Here is a 23,029-nt window from a genome sequence, read left to right as displayed (position 1 = left end):
ATATAATTCGGGGGGGAAACAGTTAGCCTAGCTCTGGCAAACAGTAACAAAATCTCCTTACCAGCACTTTTAAAACTCAATAATTAACACGTTATATCTTATTTGTTTAATTTGTACAAAAACCAAAGTGTAAAAACGACAAGTCACTGTTTTACGGAGGGTTATGGCCGTACTATTTTTTGACTGGAAGCAGAAACTTCCTTCCTAGTTGCCTGGCAACTGCTCAGTTAAATGTCCAGCTCATTAAACGGTGGATTTTTACACTCTGGATTAAACAAACAAGATATAACATGTTAATTAGTGAGCTTTAGAGGTGCTGGTAGGCATAGTGTTACCTTTGGTCAGTGCTAGGCTAGCTGTTTCCCCCTGTTTCCAGTCTTTGTGCTAAGCTAACTGGCTGCTTGTTGTAACCTTACATTTAACGGACAAATTTGAGAGTGGTATCAATCTTCTCAGCTTAGACTCTGCCAGAAAGCTAATAGTCGTATTTCCCAAAACGTCAAATCTTTTGACTTAAAGTGCTCTTAACTGTCATGTCAGCTTGTTTGAAATGTAGTGCTCCAAAAATCTGTGGCATACTTCAGGCTTAAATGTATATGTGCATATATATATGACTGTATAACATTATTCACAAGGTCAGTGATTAGGATTTACTGTGTTACCTATCAAATGTCTTGTTTGGTTACTTTAGCACATAGCTAGTAAATTTGAGAGAACGTTCTAGAGAATCTATTCTCGTTCCATGAAGCTCATGCGTCACACTGAGACTTGGATTGGTCTTATGAAAAGTCACTAAAGAATTTCATATAATCTTCTTTAATATGTTTCCCTCGGCAGCATGCTAAGTAGGCTTAATTGTCATTTCTCTCCCTGTGCAGCTACGTACAGCGTGTGCTCTGGTGGTGGTGTGCCAAAGGGATTTGTCTAAACTGACTAACTTGATAATGGTGGATCACACCTTGTGGTTTTCTGCTTCATCCCCACTTCGCTGCTAAATTTGATTTAATCCTTATGTGGAAGTGAAGGAGGTTGTAGCCTCCTCCCTCTGAGCTCTAACACTGAATCTACAAATAGCAGTCATTGTTGATTACCACTATGGGGTTGAGACATGGTGAAATCTCAGCCAGACATCCAAATAGCTCTTAATTGAGTTCACATTTGATTACTCTGCTTCCCATAATAGGTTCTGCCTCTTAATACTACAAAGACTTGTGTAGATTGACTGAGTTTGTGCTCAGATGTGACCTGTAAACTCCAAACAGTCGCAGGCAGGACTGTGTTGTCCTGCATGATGGAGCCCCATTTTACTTGGCGACTATCACCAGACATGAGCACATTCCTGATGTTAATCCTCCTCAGCTCTAAGTGCATGCATAACACACACATAGACTTAAAACACACACAGACCGTCTTAGAGACACACAAAACATCTCATACAAAACACGATTAAATCAAACATTCATCCAGAGGCTGGGCAGTTGAGCGGATATACACGCAGACGGAAACATCGCCAAACTTTTACTCTTGTTGCTATCTTTCAAAACATTGATATAATAATGTAGGTGGATGCTTTTTAAACATGAATATGCTTTGTCACCCATTCTCTGTCATAATCATGTCTAAATTCTGTCTGAACTTTTCTTTTCTTCTATCTATCACACACTTCCACAGCTCCTCCAAACTCTGCCAGAAAGGTTTATTTAATAGGCTCAGCTGGGGCCTCTTTTTCTCTGTTTTGCAACATGACAAATTGGAAAACTTTTTTCCCTCCCTCTTTCTTCTTCTCACTCTCTTCCATTACAAAATCCTGAAGCATTCATGCCTGGGCTGTGGAGGAGGATGAGGAGGTGGCAGGCCGCAGTCAAACAGGCCAATATAGATTCTTCACTCATTTTTGGCCCTTAGCAGAAGCCCCTCAGTTCAGCCCAAAGATCAGCAAAAAAAAACCCTGCGCCTCTCTCTTTCTACTCAGTCTAATCAGTCTCTTCCTATATGTCTTCCCTTTTGGCTTTGTTGTGGCTGTTTGCTGTCTCATTACTGGCCAAACTTGGTCTTGTGTCGTCTAAATCTAAAAAGAAAATTTGTCAGGGCATCGTCTACAGAGGGCTGTAGTGCTGCTGAACACAAAATATTAAAAACATTTATCACCTGATATTTTTTGTGGACTGGTCTGAGTTGTTTATCATTAATTTCCTGCAGCATTTCTGATGTTTTATTCTGTCGCATTCTGTCAAGATATTTAGCTATGAGTCGATGTTAAACTGCCGTGTTGCAGTATTATTCCAGCCTGCGGCTTTCTCAAAAGATAAAGTGCGTATCGAGGTTTGGCCAACTGGGCGTCAATGTCGAGATTGATTACACACAATTCAGGTTGTTTATCTTGCCCTCATATAAACCTCTCTTTCCTAAATATTTGAAAAGATAATGAAGCTTAACAGTGAAGTATTTGGTATTAGCAGGACCATCTTCTCCCCTTGAGAAATTTCTTTCAGTGTTTTATTAGTGTGAGTACACACTATCTTCAGTAGACTAAACTAGATGTTTTTTCCCCAGCAGACGTTGCAACAGTCTCTATAAGCATTTTGAATAACTTCACTTACTTCAGCCATCATACCCACCCGGTGCTTTGTGCGGCCTGCCAGCTTTATTATTCTCTATAGTTTTGGATGAATCAGTATCAGTTACGAAGTTCCTGAAGCTAGAAAGGATCACCTCCTCAGATCTAAGTGGATGTAGCCTGAGGAAGTTTATTCTGTCTGTGTGTAGTAGAGAAGAGCAGTCATGTAAAAGCATTAATGTACGTGCACAAAATTTTTCCTGGCCACGTTATATTTCTCCACCTCTATCCTTCTTAGTCTCTCTATATGAAAGTCACAAAAGTTCATGGAAAACCCAACTCTGTTATTTCACAGAGCCAGGTAGATTCCAGGGTTGTGAAATGAGACTTGTGTGAAAGATCTAACTAGAAGATAATCAAACCAGAAGATAATCTTCCATAGTATACAGTATTCTGCAAAAGAGTATTCAGTTAGCTTTTTTAGCCAAGCTAGCAGCGTGGCTCAATGGATGGCAATGTCGGTCTGTCGGTTGGTCCACCACTTTGGTCCAGACTAAAACATCTGAACAACTATTGGATGGATTAACATGAAATTTGGTAAAGACATTCATGGTTTCCAGAAGATGAATTCTAATGACTTTAATGATTCTCTGACTTTTTCTCAAGTGCCCTGAGGTTAACATTTGTGGCTTTGAGTGAAATGTCTAAACGACTAATGAACGAATTGCCATGAAATTTTGTACAAACATTCATGTCCCCCTCAGGATGTTTTGTAATAGCTTTGGCGATCCTCATTCATCTAGTACCATCATCAGGTAAAATTTTAGGTTGTCTGATACTTTGGTTTTTGAACAAATACCTGCAGAACTAATGACATTTCCATACGTACTTTGTGTTTAGTGCTAATTAGCAAATGTTAGCATGTTAGCTAAACTAAGATGATGAATATATATAATATATATAATTATTATACCTGCTGAGCTTCAGCATGTTAGCATTATCATTTTGAGTATGTTAGCATGCTGTTGTTAGCATTTAGCTCAAAGTACTGTTGTACCTAAGTGCAGCCTCAAAGAGCTGCTAGTATGGCTGTAGATTGTTAGTGTTGTTATACTGGTGTTGATAGATGAACAGAGTTTGCAAGTCTGCAGATACATAGCCTAACTGATCCCTGATCCCCTGCCTCTACTGTGAGGTCATAGCACTGGGTAAGTTACAGAACAGCAGCCCTGGAGCAGATTGTCTTGCTCAAGGGCACTTGAATTGTGGCTGTCCAGTTGAAGGAAGGTCTCTCTGTGCAATACCATATACAGCTTTGAAGACTGGTTTCCATACTCCTCAAGCTCCCTTTCAGCACCACTGTTAACAGTACTTAAAGTCTGCCTTCACCTCAACCCGCTGTTGAGTGGTGTGTGATGAGGCGGTAGTTTCAGTGTCTGCTGGAGCTTTGTAGTGCTCTTGTTGATCTCAGAGGGCAGGCCTCCAACTTATTTATAGCACATCTGTGTGTGTCAGAGGAAATGGGGCTGTGGCTGAGGGTGAGGCTTGTGTTTGCCTTAGGAGGACTCTTCCTCCCAACCAGAGTGAGCTCATCTTGGAGGACTAGCAGACAGTGGAAGGGGCAGAGGGCAGTGGATTTGTAATCCGGCTCAAATGTCGATGAACCAAAGCATTTTCATGCAGCCACCACTTTGGTAAACACACAGGCAGCTCATTGATAGCATGTGTGACATTCCACCATCCCATCTCAGTATGCCAGCCCAGTTTAGTCTGTTCTCAGATCTTCAGGCCTGTCCCCAGCTGTGAGAGCTCTGCCCCCCTTTGACTTGTAGTCCCCCCCCAGCTGCAGTTCATCTGGCGTGTTCTCTTATGTCATCCTGAGTCATAGCCATTTGTTTGCCATCTTTTTTCCTTCATCCTTATCCGCCCTGTATCATTTCCTTTTCAAACAAAAGACAAACACATATGAGACCTGTTGTATTATGCGCCAAAAATATGTTTGAGTCACTGACTCTCTTTAAACTTTGATATTTTTAAAGGTAGAATGAGTAGGTAGGTAGTAGTTTGTTGGTTGCTGTTTGTAAACACACAAGTCAAAGTTGGCTCCTTCTCCCAGTTCAACGAGCAAGCGCGCGAGAGAGAGAGTGAGCAGCGGTGGTTGAGGGAGCAAGAGAGTGAATGACAAGAGGGATAAATGAAACGTTATTTATTATGTTCTAAAGCACAAATAAACATGCCCACACCTCTGCCCAACCCTGCGGGAAGGATTTTGAGCAGAGAGCAGAGGAGAAAGACGTGAGATGAGAGATGTAACGTGGTCGCTATGTTTTTATATAGTCCCGATCTCACAGCCTGTGCTCTGTTATAGAGACGGAGTGCAACGCGTCATACTGTGAAAACCACACCCACCGAGGGCCAAAGACCAACCAAGGCCTGAAACGCTAACAAAATGTCTGTAGCTAGCTAAAAACATTAGATTTCAGCATGTCAAAGGATTATTTTAGCACCCTATGTCTACCAGAGAGGAAAAGTTACACTGACAAAGTCATTATTGTCGGTGTATCTCAGTGTCACTTCTCCTTACCTTGTTTTTCTTGGAGAAATGCTACTGTAGTTAGCTAAGGCACTTGCAAACATAATACTGCATAGCTTTCTGATTTATCCACATTTCACTATAACTTAAGTTACATACTGTCAAAATGCTTTAGCTTAACTTACAGAAATATAGTTAGGCTAAAACTGACATTTGGATATTAGACTTGCCACTGACAAAATGCTTGCTGCACAGGTAAATGAGTGTCAGGATCCCACAGTTTTTCCATTCTTCCTGCTGATGCCTCACGTCTTATTGCCTGTATCGGTTTTTCAGTTCAGCAGCTTACAAAAACTTAGTTCTGGGTTCTTTACCCTGTTGGTAGTGCATCCGACCACACAGCAGCTTTTAGACATTTTTCTTTTGTTTGCTAGCAGACCAAAGTGACAAGGAGGCACCCTCACACAATACAAAGTCAATGGAGAACAATTAATTGTTTTCCTCTCCGGTGTGGGCCGGACTTAATTGCACTCTCTCTCTATTGGCTGGAGGCAACACATCACTGCCCAAAGGTTGACGTCCAGAACTGTCCCGAACACAGCAAAATAAGAAGAAAATATAAGCAGAGGACAGCGTTTCTGCTGATACAGACTCTGCCACACACTTCTAGTGCGTCATAAGTCTATACATTGTATTTTAGGAAAATCCTACTCATTCCATTATACCTTTAACCAGATAAATCCTGATTGTGTCAAGCACAGAATGACATTACAGCTTGCATTGAAATGGGTGTCAACACCCGCCTCCAGAGACCACTTGATTTTGTCCCGCTTTATATGTAGTTGTGCTGCTATACTAGGTTATCTTAAGGAAAAAGAAAGCAAGAAAGTGACGCTTTTCAGTTATACTGTTGGTGTGAAAATGTATATGTATTCATTACTCCCAATTTTAGACTTGATTCATTTCTGATTCAGCATCTACTTAAGATGATTAGATCTATGTTAAATGTAGGTCTGATTAACAAAGAAACCATAAATATCTGTTCTGCCATTTCCCCTTTTAACAAGTGTATATAACTTTAAAGTCAAGGAGAGCAGAAGAGTCTTTTTAGTCAGGAATAAATATATTTTAACTATCAGTGTAATTTCCCTTCAGTCACATGTGAAACCCCAAAATTGTCTCATTCACATCATAAAGGGATTATTAAATCATGTAACAGAATATCAATAAATACAGATGCAAAAAATGTATAAATTCTTTAAATAAATGATTTCTTCCAGCAGAAATGGCACATGCATTCAGTGTCTGAGCAGTAAGTCCACTTACAAACTGTGGTTGAACCGATCTCTACACAATGTATATACAGAATACAGTTTTATAATAGAGGTGTGGATGTTTGTCAAACGTTTCATTTTAAAACTAACAGCGCTGGCAGTAGTATATTTGGACAGTACATATATGTGCAAATACAAACTCCAAGGCATCAAAAGACTGCAGAGCTGTTGAATCTGACTAACAGCTGATCCAGCTGTGATCCAGCTGTGCTGTGGCCATTAGAAACCGACCTTGCTTCAGATGATGCCTGAGAGAAGAGGGCGTCTCATTTGTTGAAAAACGCGTTTCCTCGATTTCTCTTTTCTCGCTACTTCTCCTTGCACCTCTCCCCGTGTCTTCAGTGGGAGGGTGCGTCAGACGTTAGGAAAATGCAAGTGAGGGAATCGTGGATGCAATAAAAGGAATCGAGATGCACCCATTGTCTGTGCTTTCCTGCCTGACCACCAGTGTGGTTTGTGCTGCCTGTAATCTCAGCGTTTGAGTCTTATTTATTTGTACAAGTGAAAATAAGAAAAATAAATCTAACAATGGAAAATAGTGTGTAGGGAGAAGGAAAAGGCCACAAAGAGACTTTTCATTACCTTTGCCTAAGTGAAATAAAACAATGTTTACAATATTAAACATATATGCAGTTATGTTTATAGCTACTGTAAATTTTTAGAAATCTAGTTGTGATTGGATGACTGGAGACTGACTGTAATGGTGGCTCTGAACACTCCCTTTGCTTCTCTCTTACCATCGCAGCTAGCTGAGCTGGTGGTACAGCTGCTTGCATTCACCTTCAGCTAGCTAACCTCCTGACCTACTTCCTCTGCTCTTTGATATGTTTCTGTCAGCAACATCTTGTGGTTGAGTCTGAGGCGGGTGTACACTCCTCCCACAACCATTATTGGAAGCAGAGTAAACGGCATGTCAAGTTTAAGCATGTCAGCATCTAAATAAACAACAAACAATAATCAATAGACAGACGCACCGCAACTAGCTGCCTGCTATGGCTGGTGGTGACACCTCTAAACAAACAAACAAATAAACACGCACGCACGCACGCATGAAAGAAGAGGGATGAAGAGCAAAAAGGAAAAGCCTGGTTGCATTTCATGAATAATTCAAATCCTTAGGACTTCTGAGAGAGAAAAAGATGCCCCTCTACACACACATCCACAAACCCACCCACACTCACACATAAACACACACCAATCACAGCGGTACACAGAGGAGGATAAGTGGGGAGTGTGTGAATGTGTGCAGCAATATGTCAGGTTGAATTCATGGTATTTAGGTTGAACTCCATTTCGAGATTCCCTTCACCGCTGGAGTTGGAGACTAGCTTTAAATGTAAATACAGTCATCCTGTTTATCTTGCCTCATCCCATCATGCACCCTTACCCCACACTTGTCCCCTGATGTCCCATGATAGTAGTGATGACAGAAAGAAATGAAAGGGGAGTGCGTATAACAAGACCTTTTCCTAGGTGTAGAGGCGAGAAACATGAACTCAGATGATACAAAAACATCAGTTCAATCACAGCCTGGTGATACTGTGGAGGTAGCTGTCAGCTGCAGAGGGAGAGGTGGTGGAGTAGCTCAGGTGAGCAGCATCAGGGAGAGGTAATTGGCACAGCTGAACCCGGTTAACTAATTATGCTCTCCCTAAATACGGTAGCATGCTGGACACAAGGAGGGAGAAGCAGAGGCGGTCGGAGGAATGGTGGATGCTGACAGAAAGATTGTGTGTGGAGAAAAAGAAATAAATAAAAAATATAAACTGGAAACGTCTCAGTGCCAAGGGAACTCACGGTAGCACGATTACGCTACAGATACATATTCAAACACTGAACTATCCATGAGTAAATTCCAATGATAGTTTGGGATTGCCTGTTGCTTTCTTTAAATGCCAACTGGTAAAATGTTTGTTTTGTTTTAATGAATAAATAGTTTTGGAAGTAGAAGTAATGTTTTATGAAAGCAGCACATAACGAAAAATACTTCATTTTATTTTATATTGGGCTAATTGTCCCCATACCCTTTACACCCACAATATGACAAGCAATGTTGTGCAAGTTCACACTTCACAAGAGCTAGCTCAAAGGTCAGTTCGCACAGATTAAAATAAACTAGTTCACGTTCATAGTTCACAATTTTAAATTTTGAACTAAGTTCACAGTACCAAAATATGAATTAGTTCATGTTCATTTCTTCCATTTTTTTCCTTTACAAAATGCTGTTAGTTGACTTGGGTGGAGGAACTTTGCGACTGTTGGCTCGTCTTACCCTTGTGATCATCATTCACTCACAGATATTTCCCAAGACTGATCAGATGCTTCAGCTCTATATGTCGTTTAAAAAATCTGTGACCCATCGGATTCTGTGACCCAAAACACTGGCATGCCAAGTGCTGTAAAATACAGTGTGTGAGCGGCGTCAACTCTCAATGTCTGAGTTGCAAATGGATACGTTCAGTTCACCATGAGCATGTTCTATGAATAGTGCTCTTTGAGCGCATTCAACACTGATGACAAGGTCCTGTATGGCCTTATGAATAAATATCAAAAAGTGTAATGTAATTCTTTCTTTTCAATACAATTAACTGTCCATTACTTTGACATATGGCTAAATATCATAAGGTCCCTGTTTTACCAGATGTCACTATTTCTATAACCTGTCTGAGAGTTAATGTGACAGACTGGTCTGGGACATGTTAGCTTGGCCTGGTGGTGTGGGTAGGCTGCTGGCCTCATCCAAAATAGGTGGATTTTGCCTTCTGGTATCTCCAAAGTTGTCTCACTAAAGTTTGTGTCTTAGGTGGCTAGCCAGCTAGCTACCTAATGTCAGCCTATATTCATGAATCTGCTGGGTTTTGTTCAGAGTTGTAAATCAAAAGTACACATTTTTCCTCTTACCTGTAGTGCTATTTATCCATCTAGATTGTTTTGGTGTGAGTTGCTGAGTTTTGGAGACAACAGGCATAGAGATATCTGCATTTTTTTAATATAATGGGACTATATGGCACTTGGCTTGTGGTGCTCAAAGCGCCAAAAAAATACATTTGAAAAACTCAACAGCAATGTCTCTTTCCAGAAATCATGACCTGGTTACTCAAAATTATCCACAGATTTGGTGTGAGCAGTTTCATGTAGGAACAATTTTCTTTCTACCGATAGTTCCTGAAACTGCTCACAACAAGGTCATCTCTACCCCTCGATATCTCTAAAACTTGGCAACTCACACCAAAACAATCTAGATTGATAAATAACACCACAGATAAGAGGAAAGATATTTAGTATATATAGTATTTTTGATTTTGGGGTGAACTGTCCCTTTAAGCTAGCTGTTGATGCTCAGGAAATACCTCTGTAAACAGTAGACTGGCTGCATGTTAATGCTGCGTTCACGCAATGTTGGCGGAATGAGAAGAACAGGAAAAACACCCCTTATTCTGACTTGGCAGTGTTCACGCATTATTCCAAGGTGGTTAGCCCAAGTGCTTTACTTTTCAATGACAGCTGGATACCATTTTCCAATTGAGTTTGTAAAATTGCAAGTACGAGTGCAGAATGCAATGTACATCCTAGACATATAAAGATTATGTTTTTTCTTTTTCTTACCTTTTTTCCAGGTTTATTGATTCTTTTAGTTACATACTAAAATAGTCAAGTACACCACTGTCTTTCCTTTTTCCCTTTATATTTCCCACTCAGCAGTAATTTGTTGAATCAAACTCCACTCACCAAGAGTGTTGTTAAAGTATTTATGTGCTGTTTTGAGAGGGCTTGAATGAGTGTGGGTTTGAATATGCTCCCCCATTTAGCTGTGGCTGCAGTGGGCAGTTTTTCCTCTCTCTGGAAGGTTCGATTGAAGGGAAAATGGATGATAGGGGGGCAATTCACTGAACAAGATGTTCTTTGATATCCTCCAGACGTGTTGCATCACTGATATTGGCCTGACCTGACCTGCATGGGTGTGTGTGTTTTGGTTTGTGTGTATCCATTCTCTATCCCCTCTATCAAGTAGCAACTTTCCAAGACCTAATTAGGGCCAGTGAGGGCCACTATTGACTCTGAAATCAACAGACCCTGCTTGCTAATGAGACCTCAGGAATAAAGATCACTGGCACAAAAGGAGCTGTTTTTTCCAGAAATCTTTTAGTTAATTCACTTTTTTCTTTGTCTTTTTTCAGCCCCAAAGACCTGCAGCCCAAAGCAGTTTGTGTGTAAAGACGGGGTGACGTGCATCTCTAAGGGCTGGCGCTGTGATCGGGAGAAGGACTGCCCAGATGGCTCTGACGAGGAGCCTGATGTTTGTAAGTCTTTAAAAAATACTGAGTTTAGACAGTCCAATATATTGTATCCAGACACTGTGCGTTAGCTTCTTGCATACCCTGATTGTTATGATTCTGCTACATCAGACTTTCACAGCAAGATGACCTTTGGCTGACATTTAACCATTCAAGGTAGATAATTGGAGCCTACAGTAGAGAGGAAATGCTTTTCAACTTATTTGTATTATATAATTTAAAGCACCCCTAGTCAAATGGGTTTTGCCTATTCAAGTCTCTGAATTCTTTGCAATAAAAGCTCTATCTGCTTATCTACTCTGATATGAATAAGGAACTGTTTAAAACAGGTTAAGACAGAGAGAAGTTTTACAAATCAGTATAAAATGAAATGAACTTTTGATTTTTATCATCACAAAAAAATGCAAACTCACAGTTGGTTCATGTAACATCACCAACCTGTCTGTGCAGAAGATGTTCTTTTCTCAATGTGTGAATTATGTAGATTGATTTAACTTGAATGCTGTTCAACAGGTGCAGTCTCCAAGTGTAAGACCTTCTCATAAATGGATCTAAAACCTGCTGTGCTGGCTTTTAAAAGACACTTTTTGTAATATCAAGGGAATGCTAATATTTTACTATAGCGTTTGAACCCTCCAAATACATTCTAACAGCAGCCATCGGCTAACACACCGAGGTTGTTGGCCTATTGAATTTATTTGGCTAACCATAACCAGAGTGGAGAAAACAATGGGATGTTTTATCAGCAATTGGTAGAGGTCATTCTGCCTTCAAACAGTCCTGTCATGCCCAATTAGGAGATTTACAAAGTTTTTTGATAGATGTGATTTCCTTTTGCATTCAGAGCCACAGAGGATGCAGTCATGAGACAAAACCAAACCAAAAGTAGTGTTAAAAAAAGACAGCCATCATTTAAAAGTCTTCATTAGAGTTGAGATACTTTGAGGCTGAATCCCTGGGGAGGAAATGAAAGCAGCAGTGTCTTTTTGGTCAGCCTCTTAGCCTGAAACGCCTGTAGTTTTTTAAGAGGACAGAGGGCTTGGGTTGGGTGGGTAAGGGACAGTGTGTGTGTGTGTGTGTGTGTACATGCTGCTTTTTTTTTGAGGGGGTAAGCCTGGGAGAGAGTGAACAAGCGACTGGGAGGCCAGGGTAGAGTGCTGTAGCTGCAGTCTAGACGCAGAGACTGTATGAGAGTAGGTCTGGAAGTCATTAGAGACTCGCCCAGAGCAATGGAGAAACCTGCTGTTTTTCACAACCTGCTCTTTCCCCACTTCATCTGTGGGCCAGCCTTCTTCCGTGTCTCTATCTGGGCCAGAAACGACAGTGACTCCATCCCCTGTCTCCTGCTACTCCCTCTAGCTTATGCCAAACTCTCTCAAGAACAACAGTTATAGGACCTATGCTCTGGAAGGACCTGACTTTTCTCAGAGTCAAGGTGGAAAACCCAAGAACTGAGGCAAAAGAAATGCCAATCCTTATCTTAGCTTCCTTAGAATTTAGTTTTTTGTTGAAGTTAAGATTGGCAAGATTGTTGTTTAGGAACGTGGCAAGCACTGGTACATAACAATGGTTGGCATAAACACTTTTATCTGCTACTTTAGAGAATGAGCAAGTACAGAAGTCAGAACAAGGTTAAATAGTCGGTCAGAGTGCTTTTAATTGTGGGTTTCCTTTGGACCAGTTTTTAAAGATTTACCTGTTGGAAGGAGTTGGAACCATTGGACTTTGGGCTAAGAGCCACAGACAGGATAGGGAAGGAGAGATGGACTAACACATTGTTGGTTTTGCTGTTTTCATGGGATTTGTTGACAGTTAAAAAATAATATCACCAGCCATATTCTTTAAGTTTTTGGGGGCATCTTGGTGGCCAACATGTTAGGAGGCATACCATGTAACCACAACATCCATCATTCAATTCTCTCCCCATGTTTCCTGATGCTCTCTACGGTGATATTATCCAAAAAAAAAAAATGCTATTTGGAAAAAAAGCTTAAAAACATGTGTTTGGTGCAGAGCAGATGTTAGTGAGGTACTGAAGCTGTGAGGTACTGAATGAATGAATGTCTACAGTATACAGAAAATACTGGTAATCCACTTTTCTAAGCTGGAGCAGTTGTCACAAGGATTTAAAATCAAAATTGATTGAAATGCCATGTTGTCATATGAGAACGTTTTATGAACATGTATCCCAAACTGTATGCACGCCACCCGTCTATTGAGTAACATTTGTAGTTTTATTGTTGTGATAAATGTGCTATTTGTGAAGGTGCTTTTGCAGATGCTTCTGGTTGAAAGATGCATGAGAGAGGTTTATTTATTCACTCTTGTGGATGGGGCTTCACAGTGGCCTTTGTTAGTGTGTTGGCTATTGCTGGGGAAGTCAGCCACTGTCCAGTGCAGCTGCTTTGCCCTGCTGTGTAACCCCCACAATGCTGTTCTTTGTATCCCGGGGTGCTGGGTCAGACTGGCATAGAGGGATACTGAAAGGGTAAAACAAAAACAAAATGGTTGTCCGGGCATATGACCTTTTATATAGAGCTTTGATCTGCATTCCTAATCAATGAACAATTGAAACTTATGCAATGAAGATATATGTGAAGATAATTTGTCTGGTCCATAGCCTTCAGGTTGGGTGTCCTCAGGGTGTCAAATTTATTGGGGTCCTGAAATATTCCCACGTGCAGAATGTGCCCTGAATGTGCCCTGGAAACATAGGAAGTGTGTAACGCTGAAATGACGTCCCTTGCCCCTGGCCTGTAATAAGGGCAGTTTTACAGACAGTTCCCACCTAGGCTGCAATTAGGTTTTTAGGAGATGAAGCACTTTTGTAACAGCCACTTTCAGAGTGGAAAACATAATCTTTCATGATGTAATGTGCGTCTCACTGACTCCTATCAAAATAAATGAAAGACTGCCTTGAAAAGAAATTAAATCTGGTGAGTTATATCTTTGATCTGTTTGCTCAGAAGTTAGACCCACAACATAAGGGGGTTTACTGTTTGTGTGTATTTCATCAATGGTGTCATTTACCAGACAGTTGACCCAAAGCCAGTGGAAGCCTCTTCAGATATGGAAGAGGAAGTGATTTGTTTGATCTTGCTACTGTCTCCTAAAAGCAGCCACCACCCAGCCCAGATAGCCATCAACGTGTCAAGGACAACAACCTTTGCTCAACATGAAAGGGTCTGTCGCCTTGCAGCACCTTGTTCCTACAAGAACCTGCTGCAGGTGTGTGAGCATGTGCACACAATGTGCTCTCTCCCTTCTCCCCTCTTTAACACACATACACACACTTCATTTCTCTCATATACTCAATAAAGCAAACATTTCTCCTCCTGCACGATTCTGAATCTTAAATCAGCTCAATGTAATGTAATGTAACACTAATATTCACTCTCTTTTTAGCTCTGTTTAGGTCTCCATCAACTCCTGAGTGAAATATCTGGCTTTTTAGCTGCTAAATGCTCCACTATAAGCTATTTAGCTAGCAAAGTTAGCTAGTTGCAAACTTTGTCTGCTGTTTTTCGCTGATCAGGTACAGTTGGTTTATCAAACAAAGGTTTTTCTTTAAAAACAGCTGCCTGCTGCGGCTGAAAACAATGCTAATGAGAGCAGTTAGACTGAAACGAAGTTTAAGTCGCAGGCCATAAAACTCAAACAATGACCTGACAGATGCTAAAACGCTCCCTATTGCTGAGGGGAACTGCAGAGCTGGGTGATAATGATCTGTTGGTTCATCACTACGAGGAACACCTACATTACACATAGTCATTTTTTTCCCCATTGTTTAACTTAAGCTTATTGTTGATGTGACATAATTGTGTGCCCACACATTAAAAATGAAATACTCTTCATAGTAAGAATCCTAAACACCCCTCAATTTCAAATTTCAAAGATATGTAGTCATCTATGACTTCATCTAACACGGATAGGAGTAAATTAAAATAAAGTCATCTTTCATTTGAGCATATATTTCCAGCAGTACCAAACCCATGCATGTTCCTAAGGGCCCCAAAATTTGTTATTACAGACAGAACTTATGCAACTGTAACACTAAAGAAATATAGAGAAACAACAGAAATTATATATATATACATGCTGTATTTAAGGGTGTGGTGAGCCGGATGTGATCCACAGGCCACCAGCTGGTCATTTTTAGATAAGGAGTTGATGCTGGGGTAGTAGAGAGGGCAAAGCTGGCCCCTTGAAGCAGGACAAGAGAGCCCGGCCTGTGTTCAGCCAAGAAAAGCGTGTCAGGGGTTTAAATTTTAAAAAGACCATTATGTAATCTCAGCAGTGCTCTTCACAGAAGGAGGGGGGCAGGCCAGAGGCACCCTTAGGGGGGGACTCGAAGCAAGCCTGGGACAACAAGAGAGACAGAGCGGGGTTTATGATACAGGAGAGAGACACGAACAATAATAATATGATAATTTGGGTAATTGAAGCCCCCACCCTGCTTCATAAAAGAGATACACAGATGCTGAACACCTGGCTATGCCTTGTGGCCGGTCTTTCTCTCTGTACGGCAAACTACCTTGTGTCTGATTAGAAGCAGTAATAAATGACTACATCCTGTATGCGAGAGTGCATTATTGAACACACAGCTTGTCTTCTGCAGTGGTTGTCTAACTTCGATCTCCTCGGGTTTCTTGGCTCTTACGATGACGATTGCGCTCGTCCTCCTCTCCGACTCCCTTGAGCCTTTCCTGTCATTTGCATAGCTGTTTTTCTATGCGATAATTAGTCGTCTGTCCTTTTGAATTAGTTCTCTAATGCTCTACGTAACAAATGAAAAGGACTGTCTGGAGAGGGGCTTGGTGCTTAATTTGTGATGATTAAACTTAGTCTCTTGCTTTCTGGGTAAAAACTCTAAGCCAAAACAGACTGAAGTGCCTTTCAGATATTTTGTCATTCTGGGGCTGCAGTATGGCCCCCTCTCTGCTCTTTATAAGAAAAACTTGCACAATACTAATAGTTTTAAGTTAATCCTCAGTCCATTGTGAGGAAATAAGAGGCGAATGAATCAAATAATGAGTCTGTTCAATCTCAGAAATAGAGTCGCTATGTAAGAACCTTATTCTGTAGGCAATAGGTCTATTTTTCTTCTTTCATTTGTATGTGTCTGTGAGAGAAAAAAGGGAGAAAGAGAGACAGAAAGACTGTGTCTGTCTGCCTGAATGAACACTTGTATGCAACTGTGTGTGTGAGTAAAATGTGTTGATACAACTTTTATTATCTGTCCTTTTATGCATGAGCTTAAGGAAATAGGTGAATGGCAAAACTTTTTGAAATTTCATCATTGATTTCCTTTGTGTGCATTTGTTTACTTTTCCTCTTTCATAACAAATACCGATATAGGCTCAATCTATTTATTTGGTTGGGGAATCTGGTGGTATTGTCCTGTATGAATCTTGCAATTTACTTTGCTGATAGAACTGTTTGCTTAATGGTCTCTCTGCCCTGAGGAGCAGCGGTGCTGCTGTGTTTGGAGAAGGCTCAGTTTGTTGTGCTTTCGAGAGCTGGATTTAGCCTTCCTGCTTTGCTTGTCGCCCTGCCAGCCACCCCAGAAGCCCCCCAGGAAGCAATAAAAATGTGGTGGTGTTATCTTTTGGACGGAAAGGGGTAAGCAGGGAACCAGAGACCCAACATCCAACCATCAAGTGCAGAGTGCAGAGAGGACCCACAGTCTGCCACCAGAGTTGAAGCCAGAGATGGTTATAATAACCTGCATTTATGCTGTAGATATAAAACACTGTTAAACTGAGATGTGATGGCCTGGATAAAGGAAATTCAGATAGCTGAAAATAAACCCACTTTAGTATTTGTGAAGCACCCACAAGTGTGGTTGGAGTGGTAGAATAATGTGTTGTTTTTCACCTGCGGAGTGATGTGTTTATAGGATAGCTGTCAGAAATAAACAGTGGTGAAGTGCAGCCATTGTTACCCTCACTACTCTGCTGCTAGCTCTTGCTGTGGCTGCTCTTCTGCTGCCCGTGATCTTTTTGACAAGACTGTGTTGAGTAGCAACATCAAAATACAAACTCCCATGTTAGCCACTGGGTCCTCTCTTAGCCTAAATGAAGCTCTGGTTGTTATTGCGTCTTGTTTTCGGTGCCGTGTCCTAGTTTTGTTTGGAGTTTCGTGTCTTTGGCAGAGCAGACGATGGAGAGAGGTCAAGGGGTGCCTCGGGGCTGCTTGGTCAGGATTCGGGTGCTCCGTCCAAGAATGTGTCATGTGGGCCAAGAGCATCGCAGAGAGAGGGCCAGCCAGTTTGTGGGGACATGGTCATCAGTGGTCAGAGAAACCCAGTATTAGTATGTCATTAAGAGCTGCTGGCAGTAAAGTGGTGCAACACTATTTATTCATGAGGTGTATTTATGGATCAACATTAAATTACTCTATCTATATCTGGATGGTTGATGTTTGTGAAAAGTAGCAGGATTCTTTTTAATTATCTAATGCTTGTTAGTCGCATGTTCTGTAATAGTTTGGATATGTATGGATATGTATTTCATTGACATTGTTTCATATGCTGAAAGGTCTGTTGTATTTAAAATAAACTCAAGTCAGTGGGTAGCTACGTTGCTTTCTACAGTTGGCCTCATTCTGGGCCACATAGAGTCCCTTTTATGTTTTGCTCCAGCACTGGCAGCATCTTGTTATTTGTTTGTGTGTTTGTTATTGGTTGAATGAGCATTGTGTTAACTAGCATATGGGGGGAAGCATGAACTAGTGAGTGGAAAATCCCCACAGCCTAACAAGCTTTGGGCTCAGGGACAGTCTGATCCAGACCCAGATCTTGACTCCTTTTCAGTCAGCTGGGCCTCTTTCTACTACTGGAGAGGAAACACAGATCAAGAGACAGTTTCCAAGATGAGTAATTCTGCAAAAACATTACTTGTGAAAGAAAAAAAACCCTGTCAAGACTTATAAAACTATCAAAGGAACTAACAAAACCTAAGGCGAATGTGTCTTAAAATATTAATCCTAAAACGGCACATAATTCGAAAGTGCCAGTTCCCCTTCCATCATTGTGCCCCCAGTGGTCCTCACCATTTCCCCAGCTCTCCCTCCAGGTGGCCATGCCACAGTTCAGCTCAGGCTTTGCACGTGACGCTGCTTACAACACCCCGGCTCAGCCTGCTTTTTAGAGGGCCACAGCCGATTTGTGTGATCCAAACAATGGCCTTAGTTCTCTTGCCCCCACCCTTCCTCGCCACCCCCTCTGCCTTCACTCCCTCGGACTGGAAAAGTGCACGTGATCTACCTCTGTGTAGCAGCTTAAAGACTCCACTCGTGCAAGGTGTCTGAAATCCAGCATGCAGCAATCTTGTTTTGATAGATGCTGAGAGAGAAAGAAAGGCTTTGTTTGACTTGCCTGCCGAAATATTGCTTCTATATAGGTATTTGCCTCAAACGCCATACTTGCAATTTTGATGAACGCTGAAGCTGTTTGTGTCTGTTTGTACATCATCAGACAAATTAGTTGAGTCAGACAGACCTATGGAAGAAGTGAAATCTGTCCTGGTATCTACTGACGTCTCTCTGACGTCTGTAGCAGTGAAACGAAGCCTTAGAACAATCTCCAGTTCTCCATAGGAAAAGAATGGTCAAATCTCCAGCCTCAGTTTTCACCCACTGGCACTGTCACAAGGATAGCCTGTATGGGTCGATGATGGAGACACCAGGATTACTTTTGTTTTCCTTGGGTGCCCCAATTGAGCTACAGAACAGAATAGCTGAAGCTGTACCAGCCAGCCTGTGTGGATCTTTCACTGAACTATTCAACAAGCTGTGTAGAGAAATAGAGCAAAGAAAGAAACTTCTCAAAGAAAAAAAGGTTTGGGCTTGCTAACCTGGCTCACTCACAGTAGAGGAATGTTGAATAAAAGACCCTGTTTAATTCAAATTAGCAATGCCTTTTCCACTGCGGCCCCGCCGACCGCTGCCAGCTCGCACAAGAATGAAGCCTTGTGGGGCTCTATCCACTTCCTGTGGATGAGGTGTTCCACTTGGTCCTCTCTGTCTGCTCTCTGCCTCTCTCACTTTCTCTTTCTCGCTCTCTTTGTTTCTTACTGTGTTCGTTTTCCACACATTGCCCTCCCTCTTATACACTTACTGTAAATGGGTCAACAGATGTTGGTGGAAAAATGATGGGAGGAGAGAAAGGAGAGAGAGAGAGATTGAGGAAGTGGAGGGACAGCCAACAGTTTGACTTTCCACGTGGGCTGAGAAAGATGAGATGACGAGTGATCGGTTTCAAATAAAGTTCATGCATCAAAAAAAAGACAGGAAGGAAGGAAGAAGTTCAGGCGTCTTGCTTGTATTTTTTAATCTACTTTTCAGTTAAAAATAGACAGCAAGTAGACAAATTATCTACCGTTATAAGTCATATCATCATTGTTCTTATATTTTTTTAATGTAGTTTTAGTGATTTGTTCTATGAATCAGTGAAATTTAAAGGAATAGTTCAACATTTTGGGAAATTTGCTTATTTGCTTTCTTGCTGAGAGTTAGATGAGACGATCAATACCACTCTCATTTCTAGTCACAAATTATGAAAATAGAGCTAGCAATGATTAGCTTAGCTTAGCAGTATCAATCAATCAATCAAACTTTATTTCTATAGCACCTTCCAACAACCAAAACTGAACCAAAGTGCTGTACAACATTAAAAACAAGATAAAAAAATAATAATGATAATAACAAATAATAAGTATGAAGACTAGCTCCCCCCAAAGTTAAAAAATATATGCCTCCCAACAGCTCTAAATTTCACTAATTAACATGTTATATCTTATTTGTTTAATCCATTGGCCATTTAGACCATCGGCTGAGTACAGGGACTTCCATGAATCTTGCTGTCACTGCTAGGTTGCCAAGAAATAGTAACTCCCCATAAAGAAATTATCGTTCTTACATTTCGGTTTAAACACGCAGCGTACAATGTGTTGATTGTGATCTTTAGAGGTACTGGTAAGCATATTATTGAATCAGACTAACTGTTTCCCCTGTTTCCAGTCTTTATGCTAAGCTAACCACCTGCTGGCTCTAGCTTTGTATTTAGCACACAAACATGAGAGTGGAATCGATCTTCTGATCTAACTGTCAGCAAGAAAGCAAATAAGTTGAGATAAGTTTCCCAAAATGTCTAACTATTTCTTTAATAGAAACGTCCCTCTGTCTGCCATATTTGAAATGAAAACATGCAATGCAATAAAGGTGTTTGGTACAGACAAATTTCCTACAAACAAGCCTCATGCATTCTACTCTGAGAGTATGGTTGGAGTATGGTATCTATCATGGTTAATAGCTTTAATAAACACATAAATGTTGTCAAAACAGCTACTGTATAGGGTTAGGTTTGTTAATTATAGTTTTTGTTGTAATTATTGTGCCAAAATTCACACTGTCTCTAACGGTTATATAGTCAGTCATCTCACAGTCCATAGACTTGGACAGTGGTGACAGCAGTTTGGAGATACAGCACAGAGTTGTGAGTAGCACATAGACTAATTGGACTTCAGGAAGTTCTGCTGAGTCATTAGTCTTTTTATGGATGAAAGTTCAGTAATAAGGTTATTAAGGGAAAAGCCCTTGCTGCTTGTCCAATGATTTTAGCAGTACATTCAGTTCTATATCGAGTTAAAGCTACACAGATTTAGTGTCTTGGAAGGAGTAGTTTTGGCCAAACTCATATTCATCCAAGATGAATATGTTTTCTTTCCCAGGGATCCCAAAGTCCTCTCTTAGCACATACTACAATACCAGGCCTGCATGCAACTACACTGGCATGCTTACCGTCTGTGTTTTGCCTCTGGGATGGATGTGTGTACGCTGTAGATGTAGTGAAAGTAGTCATTTGGCTAGACCCAGCTAGGATAATGATGTGTTTGTAATTCCTGCTAGTTTTCTCTAGTGGCCATCTTTTGCTGCCACAATGGTTCTTTGAATTTCTGCCTTGTGGTTCAGCCTGCTAAGTTGGCAAGAGGAAAAGATAAATGTATATCCATGACGGATGAGAAGGGGAAGGCAGAAGTATTGGGAAACAAGGTAAAGAAACAAAATGGCTAGCATTAGGAAAAGAGGGGAACAGAGACAAACAAACATGCAAGTTTTCTTGAACAAATCATTTTAGAATCAGAACTTTTTCATGGACATGAATTTGCCTTTGTGATGTTCTTGCAGTGACAGTTTATGAAAGTATACCAGTTTGACAACACATGCTTGCAGGCGTGGTACAAGAAGAGGACTTTACACAATATATATAGGGTTTCCCAACTTATAAAAATGTAGCAAGTTTTTCCTGACATTAAGACATGCAGCTCTGATTAATTACCGCAACACGCACGTACAGTGTAATTGATCAATCACTCTGCTGACAGATCCTGATGTATATTGTCTTATTATGAATTTTGTTATTAAGTGAAGGTTTAAATAATTGCCTCAGCCATTAAATATGTTGTCTTTACAGTGGACTACATTACTGTATTTCTATGAAGTAGACACTCAGTGCCTGGACTGTGAAGGACATGAAGGTGATGCTTATAGAATACATACAGTTCCACAGGCTATAACTGTAACTGTAAAGTGTAGAGTGTGAAGTGATGGTTTTCCCAGTGTTGTAAAGAATTTAAATCCAAGAATATGCTAAGAAGTGGTTAATGGTTTCCAATGTGGGGTTTTTTGGGTGTACGTGGTCAGACACTCTTGAGAAGAAGGTGTTGAAGTCTATCATACCAGAGATTTCAGTACAGTACATTTAAGGGTTTTTCCAGTTCATATCTCACTACTAAGTTGGCCCATTGATTCCCAAAAAGGGTGAGCATGAGGGCTCTTTGGGAGTCAGTCTTCATCCCACCTGTTTTTAGTGTATTCATAGCCAGGTTGTTTGCTGCACAGCACACCCACTGCAGGTTACTTCTTTCTTGTATCTGGACGTATAATGGTTTGTGATGAGATCCACCACTGTGGTGCCATCCACAAATATAAATGAACAGATAGCTTGATGTGCGCCCACTGGGGGGAGATGGTAGAGAAACATTTCTGTGTTGCTCCAGTCAGACAAATATGTTGTCAGTCACACATAGTGCCCGCTGTCTGTTAGAAAGTCTGTCATCCACTGGTAGAATGAAAGGGCAGTGTTTCATAAAGATTGATTTTAAAGCATCTCTGCTTCACTGAACAGTTTATAGTCAAGACAAAATGGATGAAAGACAAAGGGAGAAGGCATATGACAAAGATCCCAGGGTAAGATCAATGTTCTGTACTTTATGTGCCTTCATAGCTCCAAACAAACCAGCTTACAGCAGGGTGTGTGGAGAGGCATAGCTGCAGCTGTGCTCGCAGATAAGGTGTACTGCAATTTTGGTGTCATTTTGGCATGACATTGCACTTGTGTTTCTGCCTGCTGAGAATGGTTCTTATTGCATACCCAAGCAGAAAGAACAATTTTAGTGACTTTTAGTTGACAGAGTTGCACACGGACCTCTCAAAAATCCAGTATGTTGAATTTTGCATCTTTTACTTTGATATACAACTTACAACAATCTACAGTGGTACACATTCAATATACTGTACATCAAATGAAAATTAATAATGCGACTAAGAAAGACTCTATTTGGGATAGATTAATGGTTAATAATAATGCCATCCACAACATTATACGGTGTCTAATGTCTTTCTGTTTCAGTTGATTAAATATATGTAGCCATTTCGCTGGAATGATATGTTGAATTATCTGTAGTCTCTAATTTGATTGATGTACTGCATACAATCATGCCCAGGTCAAACAGTGTGTGTGAAATTAATAAATACTTCAGTTATCAATTAATGGGAAACAATAACAGAACCAGGATTAAAGCAGAATCTTGAAAAGTGACCACATTTATTTAGAAGATGAAATATGTGTCTTATCTTTACTGTTGATGTAGAGTTTCTGAGGGTTTCATGAACTGAGTAGAGGCTGAATTTTACAAGATATAAAGTAGCAAAACTGACATCTATTAATTTATACAAAGGGTTATTACACCAAGAGGCTACAGAAAACAGTGTTTGGAAATAGCACAAATTCGGCCAGTATTAATAAATACAATTTCACTTCTTACTTTGTCCTGACCTTTTCACTCGACCACATTTGTGTTTGTCTTCCTCAGGTCCACACAGTACCATATCACGATGCCCTCCCAATGAGTACCAGTGTGGAGGAACAGAAGTCTGCATCCACATGAGCAAACTGTGCAACGGGGCCCCAGACTGTACTGACGGCTGGGATGAGGGACCACACTGCAGAGGTATCACCGTTACACAC

At 40.8% G+C, this 23,029-nt stretch overlaps 1 protein-coding gene across 3 annotated transcripts in view; it reads left to right on the top strand.

The window, feature by feature from the left end:
* The window catches only part of LOC122888184 (low-density lipoprotein receptor-related protein 1-like), a 94,710-nt gene that overhangs the window by 6,467 nt on the left and 65,214 nt on the right, over positions 1-23,029 (top strand). For all 3 annotated transcript variants that reach the window (XM_044222265.1, XM_044222275.1, XM_044222255.1), the window contains exons 2-3: positions 10,603-10,725; positions 22,875-23,012. In XM_044222265.1, coding sequence (XP_044078200.1) covers positions 10,603-10,725; positions 22,875-23,012 — 261 coding nt within the window. The remainder of the gene's footprint in view (positions 1-10,602; positions 10,726-22,874; positions 23,013-23,029) is intronic.

Source organism: Siniperca chuatsi, linkage group LG2, assembly GCF_020085105.1.
Source record: "Siniperca chuatsi isolate FFG_IHB_CAS linkage group LG2, ASM2008510v1, whole genome shotgun sequence".
NCBI classification, from domain to species: Eukaryota; Metazoa; Chordata; class Actinopteri; order Centrarchiformes; family Sinipercidae; genus Siniperca; species Siniperca chuatsi.
This window is presented reverse-complemented; position numbering and strand designations above follow the sequence as displayed.